Source organism: Branchiostoma lanceolatum, chromosome 5, assembly GCF_035083965.1.
Source record: "Branchiostoma lanceolatum isolate klBraLanc5 chromosome 5, klBraLanc5.hap2, whole genome shotgun sequence".
Classification (NCBI taxonomy): Eukaryota; Metazoa; Chordata; class Leptocardii; order Amphioxiformes; family Branchiostomatidae; genus Branchiostoma; species Branchiostoma lanceolatum.
The window spans coordinates 6495013-6517143 of NC_089726.1; the positions used below are offsets into that span (position 1 = coordinate 6495013).

The 22131-nt window shown below is 39.2% G+C and overlaps 1 protein-coding gene across 2 annotated transcripts; it reads left to right on the plus strand.

Moving 5' to 3' along the window:
* Window positions 1–31: 31 nt before the first annotated feature.
* On the plus strand, window positions 32–22013 carry LOC136434660 (protein kinase C delta type-like). 2 transcript variants are annotated; one of them, XM_066427598.1, is made up of 16 exons: window positions 32–122; window positions 8898–9083; window positions 10700–10905; window positions 11227–11453; window positions 12208–12239; window positions 12725–12810; window positions 13330–13459; window positions 13880–14091; window positions 14649–14822; window positions 15411–15584; window positions 15884–15975; window positions 16363–16425; window positions 16783–16921; window positions 17440–17625; window positions 18379–18507; window positions 18960–22013. In XM_066427598.1, exons 2-16 carry the CDS (start codon window positions 8942–8944, stop codon window positions 19113–19115), a joined length of 2148 nt encoding a protein of 715 aa, XP_066283695.1. In that variant the 5' UTR covers window positions 32–122; window positions 8898–8941; the 3' UTR covers window positions 19116–22013. The 2 variants fall into 2 exon arrangements, with proteins under 2 accessions (XP_066283695.1, XP_066283694.1); XM_066427597.1 differs by lacking the exon at window positions 32–122 and adding an exon at window positions 6916–7031.
* The last annotated feature ends 118 nt before the right edge of the window (window positions 22014–22131 follow it).

A 22131-nucleotide genomic window follows, 5' to 3' on the forward strand; every position in this document is an offset into this window, starting at 1 on the left:
GCGTCATACCTCATTTGCATAAGAAAACCACCAGGCGTCCAACAAAACTTACTTTAGACGCTTCCTGGTTCATTTATCCAGCCATATCCCGCACTTAGAACGTCTTCAGCACAATCCAACAGGTAGGAACGATATTAAGTAGCAGTCTTAATGTATTTGTGAACATGAAGCCAGCGATGTACACGTAATTGGAGAGCTTGGTAGGTCAATTTTGGCAAGCCGGTGCCAAAAAAGTTTTTGGTGAATGGGAGGGGGGCGTAGACTACTGGTGTGACACAAATTATTCGTATATATTATACTTGGCAACAGCTGTTATTGACTGGGCGTGTGTTAAACACGTGCGTAAAGTTTTCTGCATGTAACGTGCGATATGTTAGCAGTTCTACTTCTAGAGACGGCATGTTTTTGTTAGTCTCCAAGCAGACCTACGGGTTGGCAAAGACCGTATCCAACAGGCAGAAGGAGTTTTTTTAGCCAACCCAAGTCTCATAGCCAAACCCTTGGATACGGTCTTTGCCAACCCGTAGGTCTGCTTGGAGACTATGTTTTTGTTAGATGCATGGTATTTGAAGATACCATAACGGCTTCAGAATAATTTATTTGTCTAACGTTAGACTATAAAGAGTTACCACAAAAAGTACTTTAATTTGTTTTCAAGCTTTTTTTCTTACCTGTCGAATTTAGTTGTGTTTCGTAGAAGGGGTAAAAATGCACACATGGACTTCTGACTTTGAACTCCTGAGCCCTTATCTATCAAAAAACCTTCCTCCTCAGAGTCAGATCTGTTCAACTTAACCTAGTGTTAAGTTGCAGTTGCAAGTGACTTCCTTGTACCATTTGCCACAAAGTTTCTAAATAAAAAGTAAGCATGTTTACATCCACAGTACATGTAAATGGGTTAGCTTTCTCTGATTCTCACTCACCTGTTGTTGTGGTAACGCATTTTAAATGCATTAACCTTAATTAGTTTGTGGGCGTTTCCCCAGACATTGTTCACGACTATACACTGATATTTACTTTTAGTTCATGGTCAAAGATTGCGTGGTGTGCAGCTCACATACATTGTATTGTTTGCCAAACCCCAATCACCGTCTGTTAGGTTTGACTTGAACGAGTCTTTCAGCCCGATACTGTCAGGTGACTGGTACCAGGGCAGGTGACAATGGGGTGTGTTTGCTTTGAATAGAACGCTTGGCCCTGATCACTAACTGTTCAAATCAGCACCTTCTGTTGTTGTTATTGTTGCTATTGGGGACGTCACCTTGTGGAGATTCTAATTTTGGGTTTAAAACTTCATCATGAAGTTCATGAAATGTGTTGATTCAAAACTACAGGTAAAGCCTAAAGGTAAGTTAGTAGTCCCAAGACCTTCTTGAAGCCTTAGGGGCAGTGAGTTGTTGTCCACTGTGTCTAGGGTGCTGCCGGTATTAGAAAGTGGAGCCCATCCCTATAGTTCCACTGCCTCTTACCCCAAAACCAAAGTTGGGTACCCATTTTTACACCTGAGTGGAATGAGGAATGTCGTGTAAAGTGCCTTTCCCATGAGTCAACATCAAGCGAGAAAGGCCAGGAATCGAACCTGTGACCTCTCGATCTTGAGTCCTCTAGCCTGGCCACTCAGCCATTCTACGCCACCAATGTCACACATGTTGCTTCAAAGAAACCTGTAAAATGTGAAACTTGAAAGCTTAGATTCAATGTTGTTTTTTCTACGATATGGCAATTGCCAATCTTGATGACGTATATACGTGATGTATCAAATGGAGTCTGTTCAATGAATAAGTTGACTGTTATTTGTATTTCTAAACGAACTGTTGGTCATTATTGATTACGTACATTTACCTGTTGAATCATTGTACAATGACACCTGTACCATAATGTAGGGTTGTACACCCATAAGGTACACCCCTTTCCAAAAATAGCAACTGACAGAAAACTGACTCACAGCTGGCCCCAGCTTCAATGGGTCTTCCCAGAAGAGAAACCAAATGAGTCACTACAGTGTGGACATGAATTATATAAAAACACTTGTAGGTAGTAGTAGTTAGACATTATAGGAACTCTCGCTGACTATATAGATTGGTAAGTTGTCTAGATCTTTCTTGGGTTCTAACTGATGGTGTATATTTTGTATTTTTTACTATGAATTTTATTATTGGACATCCCACCTACGTACATGTTAACTTAGAGCTACAGTGAAACTAAAAGCGTGTAAAAGTCATTTAATGTATCTTACTTATGGCAATGATACCAGTTCAATGATAGAGTTAGTTTTCGACTTGTGATAAAAAAAACTGAGTATATATATTGACTGTGATTGATCAAAGAATGGTTGCTTGGAGTTGCTTTGATTAAGGTGTGGTTGTGTAGATGTTGTGCATGCACTCTTACTGTTTGCCTGATTTTACTGCACTCTTCACAAACAAGCAAGCGTTTACAAACACATGGAAGATGAAATTGAATAGAGGATAAGAAAAATGATTGAATATTCTTTAAAAAAGTAAGAATAGGAAGCTAATATGTCCTTTTGTTTTTTTTCCTGTGGATATTGGGTAGTCTAGAGATTACAATCTGGCAGATTTTTCATTTCTTCAGCACTACCCCCCTCCTGGATTTTTGAGTGGAATGTTCCTGATAAAGTTTATGATCCTGATGACTCAGGGAAACAAACTGTGGGCCTAGTCTGTTTTATATGTCCATATATGGTGGGACATCAAGTTAGATCTCCTGAAGTTTTGTTTCCTTGTGTTGTACTTGTAGTAGTTTACTATATAGCTAGTAGTCGAGTCAAGGAGGTTTTGCTTTAACTTCCTTGTGTGAGTCATGAGGAATTTATTTATCTGTAGAGTGTGTATCATGTCTCAAAACTTGACATTGATAAGAAAGGACTATGGCACTCAATTCATTGAGCAGATGTCATCAAATACAAGTAAGTACGTAAAGTTCAAATTGCAGCATTTGGTACAGAAAATAACAATACAATAACAATAATGAAGACCTTTATTGTACACACATACCCACTGGGTTTAGTACAGGTCACAACAGAAAACATAACAGTTTGAAAGTACGTATATATATATATATACATTACAATGATAAGCTAACTCTAATCTAATGATTACGTTAATTTGGCCTCTTCTCGCTTCTTGGTAATATTGTAAATATACGTACAGGTGTGTTTTATGATAGAAGGTTTACCTAAAGTCATTAGAAATATGAATTGTTCCTCTTTGCAAAGATGTATAAATACATCCAGTTTTGGCAAAGTTGTAGAAAATGGTTCAGAAGCATGTACATAAGTTTGGCAAACAATATGTTATCTACATAGTACATACCATCACGTACAGTAGTCAAAACAGTCAGCAAAATATGAGAAACACCCACATTACGAGTTAAGTCGTGAGGATTGGTATTTTACTTTCACATTCATGGTATTGGTAGTGGTAGGAAGCCTTTTACTGATCCAGTGCATAATAGGAAAATCATTGCTATGGACCTGTTTTCTGTAGACAGCAATGAAAATAACTGTGTTCCCAGAAAAAATTAGGGTGTAGCTTAATTAAGCTTGTTTCTAAACCTTTCAAAGAAGAGGTCTTAATAGGCATGTTTTTTAGGCAAACTGCCTCAGTCAGGGTCATTTGACAAAATTTCATGGGTCAAGATTTTGATGCAAACATAGGAAATTGTGACTCTACATTCCAAACTGCCCAAGAAGACCACTCAGGGGACCGGTAAAATAATGGTTTGTGTGGACAGTTGTCACTACAGACAGGATTCTTAAAAGTTAATGCTTGTGTGACTGTCAATGGGAAAAATGATCAAAGGGACCACCAAAAAGTGGTTACATTGGCCAGGTGGTCCTCATGTAGAGGTGGTCATGCATAGGTTTGATTGTAGTCGGATATTGCTGGCTTAGAAACACTTTCGGATCAAACAAACCTATCAAATCACAATCTACATATATAATGCAAAGGGTTACTGGTGGCCATTGCTCTACTGTAAATATGACCCTCAAATGCCTGTCATTGGCAAGGTCACTAAGGGAATTTCTGGTCTTGTTGAATGGTGGATTTTGGGGAGCAGCTGGTTGAGTAAGATAATTATGGTCTTATCGGTAAGTCTCATAGCGTGTGAAATAATCTTTTGGATTATCTCTAGAATCATCCCATAATTCCCACTGCACGTTTCCATAGAACTCAGGCACCCAAAACCGGAAACATTTCAGTGCCATGGTTTATACTGATTTTCTCAGACAGTGACTGAACTCTTGAAAAGAATTGTGACCATAAATCAAAACGATAATTATAATTATGTATAGGGCAATAGTGAGGATGTTGATGATTATGTTACCAATAACAGATATCCATAAATTAAGGTAGATTTAAGTCTAAAAGATACCATCATCATCGTGGGAATTTTTCACTTATAATATTCTAGTTAGAACACTTGGATATGGTAATACTAATGATTTAATACAGTAACTGTTGAATGCATAGTATCTCATTTACAATTATCTAAAGCATTAAATCTACATTATATCAACAACTCTAGATAAACGTTGCACAGAGTTTCCAAATTCAGAAAGACTCAACACTAATCATTCACACACGTAGAAGCAAAAGTAAGCAAATTCAAGGAAACATTTTTTAAAACCCTACCCAAAGTTGTGAGGAGTTACAGTAACTGGTTACGGACCTCTTGACCCTTCCTAATAGCCGTTTGGCCCTCGTGAATCTGACGATGTTGATAGCCTTTGTGCCCAAAAACGATTGATGCTAGCTGCATCATGGATGGGATGCTGTTGCCATGGCAACGGCCATTCTGTGGTCGGTGGCCCTGCATATATTATGTATCTGAAGTGACCCGTTGTGTTGTTGGAGAGGTAAACACAGCAGCCGGATCTACTGGAAACTGTAACAATTCTTCGGGCGAAATGTGGAAAAAAGGTTTGAAGTTATTCTCATGTTTTCTCAATGATTGGCTCTTTGTTCATGCAAATAATTGTTAAAGGAAACTTTCTGGATAATTTAACCACAGAAAAGAAGCCATCCACAAAATGATTGGATATTTTTTGTTGGTTGAAAAGTCACTGTGGCCCATTTTATGTCAATTGTAACAGTCATGCACAGAAAAACTTATGAGAACAGTACCTCAATTGGTAGCAGCCTCACAGTTGAGCTCCTGGTTTCAATTCGTTACTGGGAGACCCAGGTTCAATCCTGGGTGTCTCAGGGCTGTTCTGTCTTTTGTAAGGGACGTAAAATGGGGGTCCCATGTTGAGTGCCTTGAGCATGATTATGTTTAATCCGATTCAATTTTTTGAGAGTGAACGAGCTCTTAGTACCACGTGAGTAGAAATCAAAATAATGCAGGTAAATATCTCCCTCCAACCCATGTTTGGAGCGTAGTACAAAATTCGGTCATTATCCCTCTTTTAGTTAGATATGGTTGTATTAGAGGTCACTGGTAGAGCTGACAGGTATTACATTGTACATGTTCATCTTCTTGGGACAGCATAGGAAGGAAGTGAGCTATTTGGAGATAGATGAGAGTATAGTTGACGTCACTGTTAGTACATGTAACGTTACATGTAAACATGCTGATCCTCTCACACATGCATGTTAGAAACTGGAGAAAAATAATACATCGACAAGTGTCACTTCATTTGTGTGTTGAGTGTGTTTGTAATGTTAACTGCATGGGTGCTTGTAGTTTATTTCACTCTCTGAAATGTCATATTATAATCTTACTCCAATGACTGACAAAAGGTTTTAGATTTCTACCTGAAACGTCTGACCATTTCCAAAATCTATATAGTTTTTGAGTAACTGTTACATTGCATGTATTATTCTTTATCGCCTCGTTTCAACGTGACATGTGTAGTCCTTACTGTTTCCAATATTTGATCAATTCCAAGCCTGTTTATGTTTTTGGAAAATACCTTTTGAAAAGTATTCTAACTTCTGTTTCTACCAAAGATCAAAAAAAATGCTGACTTGTCTCAGCTAGCAAATTGTTTTTTGATATCTGCAGAGGATGTAGTTACTGAGTTTCCACACCAATGTGTTACCGGTAATGTAGGCAGACATTTGAGAAGGAAGGAAACAATTTTCTGTCACAGAGATATGACTTGTGTTATAATTATACAGAAGACAGGATGCACTAGCAGACAGCTCTCTGTAAGTATACACCTGAAGATGATCTGTTTGCTCAATTAAAAATCTTTATAACAGGAAGAGAAGAGTAAGGAAAGATCAAGATAAAGATAAGTATTCCCAAGTGTGCCACCTTATGGTTATGGAATCCATTGATAAATCATCTTGAAGAAAGTGCCATCAATAGTAGACAGCTTTCTGTAAGTATACAGCGGAAGAAGATTCTGTTTCCCTAAGTAGAAATCTTTACAACAGGAAGACGAAGGAATAAAGGAATGATATCGAGATAAAGATAAGTATTCCCAAGTGTGCCACCTTATGGCTGTGGAGTCCATTGATAAATCATCTTGAAGAAAGTGCCATCAATAATAGACAGCTTTCTGTAAGTATACACAGGAAGAAGGCTCTGTTTCCCAAAGTAGAAATCTTTACAACAGGAAGACAAGAGTAAGGAAAGATCATGATAAAGAGAAGTATTCCCAAGTATGCCACCTTATGGGTATGGAGTCCATTGATAAATCATCTTGAAGAAAGTGCAGTCAATAGTACTGACAGTGACAGCTTTTTGTAAGTATACACAGGAAGAAGATTCTGTTTCCCTCAGCAAAAATGTTTATAACAGGAAGACAAGGGTAAGGAATGATCGAGATAGAGATAAGTATTCCCAAGTGTGCCACCTTATGGTTACTAAGAAGTGATGGCTTTGTCTTGAGCCCACATAAAGCATCTTGAAGAAAGTGCTGTCAGTGTCAGTTAGTGTTAACAGGTGTAGGTAGAAGGTGGGTCTGCTTGAAGTTGCTCAGAGTTGCAGGTATTCAGACAGGATTATGAAGAAGGTGCTCGGAATAAGACGTAGAGATATCAAGAACTGCCTCTGTAAGTTTCCTTTTAGTATTTCAATCAGTTTAGATTACGTATTTTGAACCTGAAGGCTCACTCTTCGTTTGATGGTAGTTTTGGAGGTACATGAGTAACATGACTATCTACTCAGCAAATGGATAATTTCATTACCAAACTGTTGCTGTAGCAGTTGATTCAGTTAGGATAACTGCATTAGTGTTGTCTCAACTTGTCTGTTCTTTTCCTGCCTGTGAAAAAAAACGCTGGTGAATAGGCAACTGCAGAGAAAATGTTTGGTTATTTTTGACATTTACAAATCCACCAAAGTGAGCCCTGTACAGGACCTGTTGATCTCTTGTCTACTCCAAGCAGAGGTCGCAATGGATGGGAAGATTCTGACTTGCTGCCATGGGCCAACTCAGAAAACAAGGCAGTAGTCAAACTGTCAGGTCACAAAATAAATTTATTACCTTCTAACGTCTGCTTGGACTTGGAGAGTACAGCCCTATCCTTGGCAGTGGCAGGAAATTAATTGGACCGTAACTTAGAATAGCCTCGGAGTCGCGTATGTTTATACGCTTGGTTGCACCACCGACATGTCCACAGGTGAGTCAGGTGGGATTTACGTTGCACGAACCTGGGTATCAGGTTACCATCATGCCGTCAGGCATAAATTACTGGACTAAAGGTGGTTTATTTTCTTCAATCTACTGTCTGATTACCAGCGCTAGCCTGAACAACCTGTTGACAAGGTACCTAATAGAAACCTGGCCTGATAGTGATGGGTAGAAGATGATACATAACAGGGTGCGAAATACTTTTTTGAGCCAGGTTGCCCATGTTGCAACCAAGGGCAAATGCTAGGTTGCACATCCAAATTTCAGGTTGCTCCAGCAACATTCACCGATTTCTTCAAATCAAGCTCGTATGTAGCGTATAATACTACTAACATAAATTTTCAAAATATATATTAGATAGTATTGTGTTCCCATTGACCTAACAACATCTTGTTTAGCTGAGGGCAGTGTGTTTTTGTCTTTTTCAGCTCAAATTCCACGATCTATGAAGTCAGAAAAGTGTTGATTTCTTTATTTCAATTGAAGATTTACCGAATTTTATGAGAGGGACACTGTGTTTTTGTGAGCTTCCAGGGCTCCGATTGAAATCTTTGGCTCAAAATATATTAAGGTTGCACACTGCGCTACCTGGGTTTGGAATTAACTTGCACCAACCGAAATCTTGTTGCACTGTGCAACGTGCAACCAGGTATTTCGCACCCTGCATAATGATTGTCAGTTTGTGTTGTTGTAGAGTGTATTTTACTGCGAGTCATTTTTTTTGTATGTGTGATATAGGTAACGCCAATCATCTCTGTGACAACATATAGATTACTGGGCTGAAGGTGTTTTATATTTTCTTGATTCAACCATTTGATCAACATACCAAATTGTCAAACCCCTGTTGGTCTGGTACCTTGCTCAAGGTCTAAGATAATTCCAGATCAGTGTTGGTCATGGATGCTGGCATTTATATTATGTTACTCCAACAAAGTAGAAGGAATGGCGGAACAACTGTTCCTCATCAAAGGTCACATTGTCAAGGCTACCATACCGATGATTGTTGTGTGCAAAGTCTAATCTTATGCTATATATACACTCAGGTACATTTTGTGTCGTGCATGGTCCAGTCATTATAAGTCCAGGCCTTATTTCTTTATATTAGAGTTCAAATCCCATCTATTCTTTTTCACCTGACTGTCCTGAAATATAGCAAGTTTGTTGTAGTTACATTATAATATAATGTAACTACAAGCATATAATATGCTTACAACTTGTGGTTGTACACCTGAACAACATTCCACCAATTCCAGTAAGCTGAAACTTAGTATTTTGATATTTTCAGGTAAAGCCAAAGGTGTGAGCAGTCCTTCAGGTGTTCCTGCCGCCATGTCCGTTCTGAATCTGGGAGGACCGGGGTTTATCCGGGTGAAGCTGCTGCAGGTGGACCCCGGGTCGCTGGAGGTGCCGCCGGGGGAAACGTTTGACCCCTACTGCGCCGTCAACGTCAAGGAGGCCGTAGACACTCCAGGTGAGGTTTATTTTTTTAGATTTTATTCTACGTGCAGTCAAAACTGCCCAAGAAGATCACCCGGGGACGGATAAAAATCTGGTATATGTGGACAGGTGGCCACTATAGGAAGGATGTTAATGCTTGTGTCAATGGGAAAAATTGCTCAAGGGACCACCAATAAAGTGGTCACATTGGCCAGGTTAGTGTTTGTGTAGAGGTGGTCACTTGCATAGGGTTGGATGTAATTTATGGTAAATGTTATTTGTATTTTGTGTGTATTTTAATATCCATTGATTGTATTTGTATTACTCTTAAGGTTAGTCCTTGATGATAGTCTCAGGCTAGTTGGGCAATCTATGCTGTACATCACCTTCTATGCCAGCTGAACAAGTAAATTTATGATTAAATAAAAAATATTATTTCAGGCACACCTGGCCCATGAAACAGCCTTAACAGTTATATAGTTTTACAGTCTATGGATCTCTCTTGGTCTTTTTGGATTATACCATTGTTAGAATCAGCCTATATTTATATTCCATTACGTTGCTGGTTTGTCCGTGTTGCTACTTAGTAATACATAAATAGCATGTTGTGGTTGTCCTCATGTAATTATGTGGTTAGGCAAAAACAGGATGTCCTATTTTGAACCAGTTGGACAGGATCCCAATGGATAATTGTCACGTGAGTCTTCGAACACTTATAAGTTACCGGTGTATCTATTCGCACCGGGAATGTGACATTTTATCTTCTATAAGCTGTCTTTCGTTTTGTGTCAAGTTTGGAAAAAGATTTCGTACAGCAAGAAAATTTGCACCTTGTCATACGTTACACTTACCTGTTTGCCCATGTGTTATTTCATAAGGAGGGCCAACAGGGCTCAAAATAGTCTAAAGTAGTTCTGACCTATTGGCAACCTATGTTGACTGTAACTTTAATGGGTCTATATATATGCTCATCAAAATAGATATACTAAATAATGCATGAGCTCACAATAGAATTACAGGACACCTAATCGCTGTGAAATGCAAATGAATGGAAGGTAAGAATGTACAAACTTACAATAGGTTCAAAACCTCAACCCAAGGAACTTCAAAAGGACTAGTATCTTTCTTCAAGGATGACCTGTTGCAATCATAACTCCAGCAACCACCTGTTATTAAGAAACCTAACAAGAAAATGTTTCAGTATAATTGTAACCTAAGCAACCTGCACTTATCATAATACTGTATCATTAGGCTGTAACCTACATGTACAGTAGGAAACTTGTATGAAGGATCTGTATGGTAATGCCCAGTGGGATACAGGGAAAACTCAAATTTCATGGTGTGGAAAAGCGTGAAACTTGATTAGTCATGGAAAGTAAGTGAATAGTGATGAGGAGAAATCTACAGCCTGATGGACAAAAACCCATGAGTAAAGATGACAAAAATGTCCAAATTTGAATATATTGATAGAACTTTGTACAAGGAGACAGAAAAAGGAAGACTCTTTGTAGGATCTTGCCATTAATGGGAATTGGAATGATGGAAAAAAATGTGAAGCTAGCTAGAACCCTGGTCTGACCAATTCCAAATCGTATTACTTTGATGTCCATTCATCAACATAGTTTATAGAACCTGTTACTTTTTTTTCAGGGCGTGGTTTGCAGCTTATCCAGAAGAAGAAGACGATCTACCCGGAATGGAACAGCTGTTTCGACTCGCACCTGTACCAGGGGCGTGTGATACAGCTGGCAGTCATGGCCAAACCGATGAACAAACTCCTGGCAGAGGTGTCTATAGGGGTGCAGATGCTGGCCGAGAAATGTCAGAAAGGGGACGACAAAATCATCAGCACATGGGTAAGATGATATTTTTTGTTGTTTTTATTTTGTTTTTAACTAAGTAAATCCAGGATCTTGCAAAGCAACTGCTGTAGACATATCTAGAACAGGTGAATTAACAGTTGAAAAAAATGAGATGTACACACTCTGGTTGTAGCCTTCTCAGAAGTGACTTAAAGAGACCCTCAGGGTATGTGACTGTCCGTTTTACCATATTACTTAAGACCAGAGATACTACCACAAGACCATGCTAGACATCTTCCTGTTGTGTCCTTGTAACACGGTGCTACACAGCTCTTTACTGCACATTTAGACATATTTTTCTTTATGTTCCTTAAGCTGGACTTGAAGCCTTCCGGCCGACTGTTGGTGCAAGTTCGATACTTCTCAGAGGAAGGTGCGGGTGCTGCTCGGGGAACACCGGAAGAGGAGGAACAGTACGGCGCGTTCACACGCCGCCGCATGGCCATGCGCAAGGCCAAGGTCCACGTCATCAAGGGGCACGAGTTCATTGCCAAGTTCTTCCCACATCCGACCTTCTGCTCCGTGTGTAAAGAGTTCTTGTGGTGAGGCTCAGATTTCATAAACAAACTTTTTGAATTGAAGACTCGAAACTTTGCTATTGAATTTGAAATGATGTTTCCTCTGTCATCCACGTAAAAATTCTGTCTTTTCTGAAAACATCTAAATCTTTGAATCAGTTGTTTACTGTGTGCTCTTAGGTGGATCAAATCATCAACGGGTCGTGGCCTCACATAAAGGACTCCCCCATATGCTAGTATGGATAGGAGTCCTTTCTGTGACGTCACGACCCATTGCTATAGCCTGTTGATGTAAAGATTACATAGTACTTAATTAGACGTTTCCAGAAACGGTCAAAATTATAGAGGAAATTTTGTTTCACTGGCACTTTAACTGCAACTGGTGTATCTTTTAGTTTTAGCTATTTTGAAACTTAGAAGATATTTTTCCATTGCTAAGTATTTTGACAGCATAGGGAAATTTTAAATGTCTTTTAACTGTTTTTCTAACGAATGCTTTCAACATTTCACAAACAAGTTGGACGTAGCTGATGTAATTGTATCTCGTTTTCTGATGTAACTATGCCTGCCAGACTTTTTCTTACATTTAGATATTTTTGTCATACTGTAAAGATTTAGTGCCAATTTCTTGATCATGCTAGTAAGGTTGGATATTTCAGTGGTTTTTCTTTCATTTTCAATATTCTTGACAGAACTAAGTTTTTAGTGCGATACATTGTATATTGATGCTGAAGAAGTGAAGGGTGACACATTTTATTTTCTATCTCCAACACTACAGGGGCTTCAATAAACAAGGCTATCAATGTGGAGGTAAGGATGCTTGTATACAGGGACATTATACGTAATTCTTGTATCGGTGCTCTAAATTTATATACATGATCTAAACAGTTAGTAAAAGACGAACTATTGCGTTTTATATTGACATCCTCAGATAACTTTGTACAACAAAAAGTCTATGATTTCGTATATACTTGTTTTAAGAAGAAGGAAGAGACATGTAGATGATAGATTTAATGGTAGCATAGCCGTAGATATTTGACTGTTTTATAAACAATAGATGTAGTGTGGCATAGTTTTGATTCTCCGACTGTTCAGGAAAGCTTGGCGTAAATGATTCTTTTCATAAAAAAACGTTTCATGTAAAAATAGTGAAAGTACTGAATTTAGCCCACGTGGGCAGGAATATGCAAATAAAGATAATCATCATCATCGTATTTTGTAATAATAAGACATTTCATCAGGATGTGACTGTGATCATACTTGTTGATAAAACTTGGGTTGTTTTTTCCTTCCAGCATGCTCAGCTGCAGTTCACAAAAAGTGCCACTCCCATGTGCTGGGCAAGTGTCCCAAGACTGCCGCAGCTTCTCAAGAGTCCAAGGTAAGATCTAAGATATAACATTACATACATATTCAAACACTGATAGTCTTAAAGTCAAGATACATGTTTAGATGTAGTCTGGAAAGTAAGATATGCCAAAATTAGTTACTCAAGCAACTTGCTTGAGTGACTAATTCTGGCGTATCTTACTACCTGGATGTCTAACCTTCATCAACATATCTGGAAAGTAAGTATTCAATGTTCCTACACAAAGTATTAACAATATCTTTTGTACTCGGAAATGCCTCCCTTTGAAAAACAAAAGAATAATTTTCTTATCTAATAGCATGTTAAAATTATTCTGCTGGGTGCCCTAAGGCTGACACATTAAAAATACAGTTTTATATTATACGATATCTTGAACACCTGGATATCTGAAGTGTGCATACCTCTGGGATTACTGAATGCTGCATTTGATAATTTAGTAGATCTTTTTTTTTTAATGTCTTAGGGCATCTGGCATGGTTTGTTATGTGATGTTTAAGATATTGATGATAAAATATTTTTGAACTCCTACAGTTCCTGAAGGAGAGATTTAACATCGATGTACCTCATCGCTTCAAAACTAATAACTACTTGAGTCTGACATTCTGTGACCACTGTGGATCGCTGTTGGTCGGTCTCTTCAGGCAAGGTGTCAAGTGTGAAAGTAAGTGTTTCTTAAGAAGTCCCCAATTCTCCTTACGACAGTTGAGATGGAGTACATTGCTGAAAAGAATGAAAGTCCTTAAACCTTAGAAGTTAAGATTTCCTGTAGGATCATGTTGTGCAAGGTAAACAATGGCATCAAAGTTTTTACAGGCTTCCTTGAAAGTTAAGTATTGATTTGCAATCGTTGCAACTTTAAACGAAGCGATGTTTTAAAACAGTTGACTTATGCTTCTGTCACATTTGCACGAGTCCCCATAGGGTGTGTAATCCGGGCCGGGCCTCAAAGACACAAATGCGCTGGGTGACGCATCGAGAGAAAGTTATATGCTCCACTACTCTAAATTTCTGGGGAGAACTCTGGTATAAAACAAGGCTCAAATATGTAGTTCACCGCTGATTGCCCCCCTCCCCCCTGCAGCATGTGGTATGAACTGTCACCACAAGTGCCAGGCGAAGGTGGCAAACCTGTGCGGCGTGAACCAGAAGCTGATGTCCGAGGCGCTTGCGCACATCAGCGCCAAGAAGGGTGCGCCGTCCCCGAGAACGCCCCGGAAGGGCGGGGCCGCAGGCGAGGTGTCCCCGCCGCCGAGACCGCCCAAACCTGGCAACAACCTGGCTGTACCAGGGGAGGTGGGTTAGCTGTACTCTGTTATAAGTCTTATGAATCACGTACATGTATAGCCCAGTGGATTTGCTTGTTCTCAGCTTTGAAAATGTAATGAAGAAGATCAGCATGAAATGTGAGCTCAGAAAGTAATAAGTACTTTGGTACCTGGGCTGCCTTCTGCTTTGATTGCTTGTCTGTACCACTCATTGCTTGTGAGTGCCCCATGGTTGTTTTGTAACGTTATGACGTTTAGATTTTTTTGGACGGATAGGGTGAAATTTTTTAAGGTGAAACAAGCAAATATCAGGGTGTGAAAATAGGCAGGTTTTCTTCCAAGCCCTTCGTTTTCATTTTGACCTCAGTCCTTGTGAATTTTTACTTAAAGATGTAAAAAAAAAACCAAAACACATCTGTATTGCCTTGTATTGATAAGAGTAGTGAGGCATTTCCACAACGATTGAGCATGTATTATTCATGCATTGCCATGTTGATAACTTGATAGCAGTCAATGTTGCAACTGTCAAAATAATACATGATCAATTGTGTCTTATTGATAACTCTAATATGACCTGTTCTTTAGATCCCCAAGATGGAAGCAGACATAGACGATGATGAGGGGGTGTATGAGAAGATGTGGGAGGTGGAGCTGCCCCCCCTCCCCCCTCGCTCCACCAGTCTCAGGAAACCTCTCAGGAACTTCGCTGAGGAAGACTTCGTGTTTCTTAAAGTGCTGGGCAAGGGCAGCTTCGGCAAGGTGAGCATAAGATGTGGTCTTTGTCTTTTTGTCTACAATGTTTGTTAGGACTGAGGCAAAGTCAACTACTTTAATGTTGAAATGTTCGTGTTGGTTTATTATTTGCAGTTGTTGTGGTAAACTCTTCACCGCAAACTTAAAACCACTGCAGAAATACTTGTTTTGTGTTCTGCCTATCCCCAAGGAGGTTTTATCTGATTGAAACCTCCTTTATTTTGCTACCCCTTGTTTCAGCGGTAAACTAGTAAAAACCACCACAAGTGCTCCATTCTGTCCCTACCGTGAAATCAAATTCCTGAGAACTTTAGGAGATTTACAGTATTAAATACTTGCCGAGCTTAATAGCTTGACACATCTTTCTGTGGCATAACAGGTCATAAGTTGAGGGACTATTCTACCCTTACTGTTGAATCATGAAGGGCTATGTGGTAAACAAAAAAATGGACAAATCTTAGATACAGTCAACTGTCTTCTTTGAAGATTTAAGGTATCAAATTGTTGGCAGTGCACTGAAAATGGTCAACAGAAGTCGCTCACATTGCTACTTCTAAATGTGACACTAAAACTAAAGTCTGTCCTTTTTCCCAGGTGATGCTAGCAGAACTGAAGGGGAAGAAGGAGTACTTCGCCATCAAGGCCCTGAAGAAGGAGGTCGTCCTGGCTGACGACGACTTCGAGTGCACCATGGCGGAGAAGAGGGTTCTGGCGTTGTCATGGCAACACCCCTACCTGACGCACCTGTACGCCACCTATCAGACCAAGGTAGGGCAACCTTTAGAATTGGAAATGTGTAAGTAGGTGTACGTGAAACCCAGTTATGTTTTAGTGCTTTAATTTGACTTGGATTAAATAATGTTTGCATTCAGTAGTTCGATGACCAGTCGAGTCATACCAAAGTCACACCACCAATACTAGTCGGCTAGCTCCCTGTGCTAGTGATTGCACAAAGCTGTGTGGCCCAAGGGCATAAGAATGGAGATGGCTGCTGCCATGTATGGTGCGGGAGGGCTTTATCTTTGAATACACTAAAATCAAAAGTTATCATATACTGTTTCCCACAGGCACACTTGTTCTTTGTGATGGAGTATCTGAATGGAGGTGACCTGATGTTCCATATACAGAAAAATCGCAAGTTTGATCGCAAACGAGCTCAGTGAGTAACTGTTTTCCCCTTCACTTATTTTGGACCATTCTAGCATTCCAGTAAAACAAACTTGAAGTTGATGTTGATTGGCTACTCTAGTCAGTGCAAACTGTCTACCTTGAATGCTAATTGGCTATATTTAGACCAATGGGAGCCAAGTAGAGGATATGAAAAAGCAAATGTGGCACCACTTTCATATTCTAAGGAAGAATTTTAAATAAAATGTCGAAACTGGTAAGTCTTGGATGATCTGTCCTGCAGTCATTCTTGCAACTGTCCGTTGAACAACTTGAAGTTGACAAGTTTACTTTGTCAGGTCAATTCCGTTTCTTGTCCTGCACTGCATGCTACTAGTACATTCCAAATGTTTTAATGGCTTTACTTTGTTTCTTGCAGGTTCTATGGAGCTGAGATCACTCTTGGGTTGCAGTTCCTTCATGGGAAGGGGATAGTGTACAGGTGAGACAGAATTTAGGGTCGCATTTGGACAAATTTGTTTTATTGGCATGGAAACGGTGTAGCAACATTTGGTAGAAATGATGTTTGACTCTAGCTTTATAGCCACAAGAGACAGAATCTGATGAAGACCTGAATTGTTTATTCACAAGTCATAGATTAGTACACACTACAAGCATCAAATATAATTTAGCCGTACATGCACTTCTTTTATGGTTTTTTCTATGTCAATGAAGCTTTTGAGAGTATGGTAGTAGTGAACTTTTGTGTATAGTGGTTCTATCCATGGATATTATAGTTTAGTTGATAATGTCAGTGATAGCTCCATTTAAAGTAAACTTGGAATGTCTGTTGTTACAGGGACCTGAAGTTAGACAACGTGTTGCTGGACAAAGACGGGCACATTAAGATCGCCGACTTTGGCATGTGTAAGGAGGGCATCACTGATGAGAAGAGAGCCGTCACCTTCTGTGGCACACCTGACTACATCGCACCTGAGGTGGGTATTATTTACACTAATGTTACAAGACACTCGAACAGTCATCCTGTCAATAGTAACTTCTCAAGTGAGAGGTGGTCACAATAGATAGGATTTTTAATGCTTAGGACAATGGGAAAAATTATCTAAGGACAGGTGGTCACCAGTACTGGTTTGACTGCAGTATGATGCAGCAAGTTTATTGTGTTGGTCAGGAGCAAATCATACATATCAAAGTCTACAGATGTATACTTACAGTAATAGACTAAGTATGTATCATACATGTATCATGCTTTAACCAAATACAGATTTGGTGAGCAACAATCTAACAAACCTCCCCTTACTTGACCAATTGACTACATCACCTTATATAGATCAGAAATCTGTCTACTGTACTTAGTAGATGTACAGGAGTTTAGATAACGCTTAGTACTGACCTTTATAACCATTCAGAATAGTTGTGAAGATTTCTAGAAGTAGGATTTTTTGAACTGGCAGATGTAGGTCCTCTGATGGATAATTGTTAATGACTGTTACAGATCCTGAAGGGCCAGAGATACGGGTTCTCCGTGGACTGGTGGTCGTTCGGAGTGCTTCTTTACGAGATGCTGATTGGTGCGTCTCCGTTCCACGGTGATGACGAGGACGACCTGTTCTACAGTATCCTCCACGAGACGCCGCAGTACTCACGGATAGACAAGGACTCACAGTCATGTCTCTCACAGGTACGGAACAAGACAGTTGGGTTCTTTAGTTCTATTTTATTCACAGTCATGTATTTTATGAGTATCAGGCAAAAAGCATGATTGCTTAATATATAACGCCTTCTTGCAAAAACATAAAATTATTTGAAATAAAACAAGTTATTGTAAAATACAATATCAACCTACACATATGAATTACAAATATACAAAATGGATAAAAGAAATCAAAGTGACTGAAAACAAGACAAGTTGAACTATCAATTACAAGAGTCTGAATCTGAATCTATATAGCTGGTATAACCGCCATTAGGAGTAACACACCAGCTTTCGTTTTCAAGTCTACCTGTACAATGAATGTAAGTGTGGACTATATCGAAGATATTACAGTTTTGTAAATATGAAAGTGACACGGACCCTCGTAGGAGTAAAGAACTTATTAATATACTGTTATTGAGTTGCTGTAGGTCTACTATATTGGAAAGAGAAGTTGGGGGCCTATAAAGTACTTTACTGTTTTGTCCTTAGAATATCCTGATCAGATACTGTAAATGCAGAAATGATCGCAGTGGTTTTATGTTCGCAGTTTTTGCGGCAACCATTTCACCGGGAAACATTTTGTCCTATACTTTAGCAGTATGTGACTATAGTTCTGCTGCGAACTTAAAACCAACACTCCATTTTCCCCTTAGCCCATCCAAAAAAACACAATGTGTGAGCTTAAATACATTTACAGACAATTTGAGAGATTTCTCATTGTTGTTTCGCTCCCTCCAGCTGTTAGAGCGTGACCCAGAGAAGCGTCTGGGCGTGGCGGGCGACATCCGGCGCCACCCGTTCTTCAGCTCCACGGACTGGGAGAGACTGGAGAGGAAGGAGATCCCGCCTCCATACAAGCCTAACATTGTAAGTACATTTTGCAGATTTTTATTCTTCCTTTCTATTCTGTCGTCGTGTTGGCGTAACGATTAGGCTGTTTAGCAGAGGTCCTGGGTTCGAATCCCTTGACATCCACCAATGTTGTGACCACTGAAAAATGTGACTCTCTGAAATGCTATTCCTGCATTTTTTAGAGGATTTCAAAGTAAGAAATGGGGAATATTGATAACAGCACTGTCATGCACATAAATCCTTTTTTACGGGTACCTCCGAGTGTGTGTATGTGGGGGGGGGGGTCTTAGGATTTACCTCCCAAACACCTCAGCCTATGATCCATATTACACTGCTTCTGAGAAATATTTGAATCACGGAATAATGTAGATGCAGTTTGAAAAAGAAAGAGAGAAATATTCTCTATTCGCTAGATTTAGATTTTAGCTATTCTAACTGTCAATTTTGTTTCCTGTATCTTCTAACAGAAATCAGCCAGCGATGTGAGCAACTTTGACTCTGACTTTACCATGGAGAAGGCTCGCCTCACGGCGCCGACTAACAAGGACCTGATTGAGTCTATCGACCAGAACATGTTCTCGGGGTTCGAGTTCACCGCGCCGACCATGGCAGACTTCAGCTAGAGAAGGCTCACGTAGTTACCCCTCCATATCGCTAGGGCGACGACCTCGCTGCAACCACGCTACAATCAAGTGATTTGGCAGAGTACCAGGGCTGTGTCCAGGACCCTTCCTTCCGTCGCAGGACGGAAATTTGCTTGTTGGGACAGAAAAAATTAAACCCCGCCTGAACAAAAGATATCAACTTTATGACATAGAACTGGTGAAAAGGTATTTTTGTAAGCTTTGAACAACAGATCTTACAACAAAAATTGACAACATGGGCTCTCAAACAATGAGTGGGACAGAAAAAACAACTTAAAGCTGGAGAGTGCTCAACGAATTTCATAGATACAAAACAAATCTTTTTAAGATTCGTATGCTTTGTTGTGTTTTCAGTCATACTTGTACATTTTTATGATGATATTCTAATCATGAAATCAAGGATTACTCAAATCCAATTTAGGTCGCAGCGCAGTCGCCGTCTAGTGGAATGGGGGCATTAGTTATAGCGTACGCCCAACTTTGTGGAGGGAAGTACAGAAATGGATTTGGAACAGTTATCATCCACTCTCAGAGTTCTACTTGGTACCCCTAGACTGCCACCTTAGATGAATGTGTTATGTAGGCCTTCTCAGGAAAGAAATTGAACCTATAGATATCCGAAGTGTGTATAACACTGGAATTTGTGTTTCTGTATTTTTTTGTAGATCGCTTTAAATTCATTTTATGTGGCGGTCTTACGTTACCTGGTGGATGTTACATTACTATTGTAAATATGTGCCTTACAAACTGACTAACAAGCTAGAATGCCCTCTAGGATAGAAGTTAAGTTATAATTTTACAGACAAGATACGGTATGTTGATGTTATCCAATCACATATTGTGATCATTGAAAGCATAAAGATTATACCCGACTCTGCAGCAGTGCTGCTTTCAAGAAATAAGCTATGGGAAAGAAAGTAATGATATGACTTGCCTGTAAATTCACAATTATGTTATTGTGACTTTTAAGATGAGGCTGCATTGGATCTTTCTTAATATTCAATGTCAAAAGTGACATGAAAGGGACCTGATGAATTCAAAATCCATTTCTACATTTTGTCCTGTATTATATACCTTTACTTATGGGTATGAGAGCTTGTAGGTACTGTTGAAACATTCGGCCTTTGGAAAATGAAAGCTCCAAAGATTCCCATGCTGCTGCTGTATCACTTCTGAAGCAGTAGAAGATAGTGCTGATCAGCGTTCCCACCAGCCGAGGTTCATGAGTGCGTCCACCAAAATATAATATGGGCAGGTGGAGCACAGAAAACGTGACCCGACCGCCGAAGGTCTCAATTTAGGGGGTCCAGGGGGATTCTCCCCTGGGAAATTTTGGATCTTCAAGCCTTCAGAAACGCAATCTCCCGCATTTTGAGTGCGTTTTTTCCCAAAAAAGTGCAAAGAATTAGTGAGGTATGCCTGGCGGGAACGCTGGTGCTGATATTGGGAACCATAGATGTCATAGATGCTACCATAGTCCCTGACCATCATGTATGAGGATGGGACTTACTAGGTAAAGATGTCAAGATGCCATCTTTCAAGCAGACTTTTGTACTCAACTATTGTGGAAAACCATCCAGAAGGCAAGTTTCTAGTTTAGCCATTGCCACCATCTTGCATTCTTACTTTAAAAAAATCATGGAAATGTCAATTTTGGAAGAACAACTGTGTTACAATAAGCCAAGAATGTTAAATAACGTCCTTGAATGGACCTGTACAAGGGTGCCAGGGGGTTTTGTATCTTGTTTAGTGAGAATTCTGAAGAAGCTGTAAGTAATACCGTGAAGATTTGTATCTAGTAGATAGATCGTCCAGAAGCAAGTAAACCCTGAGTTTTAGGGTAGGCTGTATCTGTAGAATGATCCATGTAAAAGAAAACTTAGCACCCAAGATTGGTATTGCAAACATGGTTAAACTTTGGTACACAGGGTATATAGTGGTCAACGACTAGCTAGATATATATCTAGATTTTTACAAGTCAAATGTCACTAAATTTTTCTGAAAATCAAAATGGTAATGGGAACGTTTTTGGACCAAAATAAGCAAGCCTTAAAATGCCTTTTAAGGAGTCTGTGGAAGAGCATCAATGATCAATTGGTAGATTAGGTACCAGTACATGTATTTTTTCTCTTTTCACAAAGAAATGATATGAAATGTAAATTTGTACGTGAAAGAAGAAATGCACATAGAGTTAGGAATACACATGATATTATTAGTATGGATATGGCACAAACAACTTTTGAATATTTAGAAAAGAAAGAATGTGTTAAAATTTTGTCAACTACATTTTACAGGTCTATAAAATTCAAGTCTATAGTACCCCCAAGGTATTAGGGAGGACAGTCAATATTCTGTAATTATAGATAGTAACGCTGCTTTGTCAGTACCAAATGAACTCTAGACATTTGTACTCATTTATAGCTAATGATATTTGAGTCTCTATCCTACAGGATAAAATGACGATGTGATGGAAAAATGCACAAGAAAGTGGTCCAAAAATGTCCATGATGTAATAGCTGACAAGTCTTTACAGTTCTTACTGTATACATGTAAATTATCCCATGCTTGGTGACATATACAGTATGCATAGATAGGACTTTCCATGTAATATATGTCAACACTAGGGCAGCAAACAAAGTAGATATATATATATTATTATATTATATAACAATATATATAATGTTATAGTTTCTGTCCAACTTCATTTGCTGTGCCAATGTCATATCAGTATTGTGACAGATTATTCTATGTTCAAGAAGCTTTTGAATTATGATTGTACCTTAAATTGATGTTATTTAACCAGGCACATTTTGTATTGTACTATGCACTTGATATTAAAATCCAGACAGTAATAAACATAATCCTACTCAGACTGAAGATGAGTCTTGTTCGTACCTGTAGAATCTTGTCTCTGCACAGCCCATAGTATCATATTTGTTGGCAATAGAACTGTTTTAGATAGGTTTTAGTGTTTGCATTTTAGCACTTTTTAGAA

Excerpts from the sequence above, each read along its gene's own strand:
- LOC136434660 (XM_066427597.1), top strand. The coding sequence starts at position 6,983 with ATGAAGAAGGTGCTCGGAATAAGACGTAGAGATATCAAGAACTGCCTC. Across the intron at positions 15,976-16,362 it reads TTTGATCGCAAACGAGCTCA|GTTCTATGGAGCTGAGATCA; the intron begins GTGAGTAACTGT and ends TGTTTCTTGCAG. Across the intron at positions 18,508-18,959 it reads CTCCATACAAGCCTAACATT|AAATCAGCCAGCGATGTGAG; the intron begins GTAAGTACATTT and ends ATCTTCTAACAG.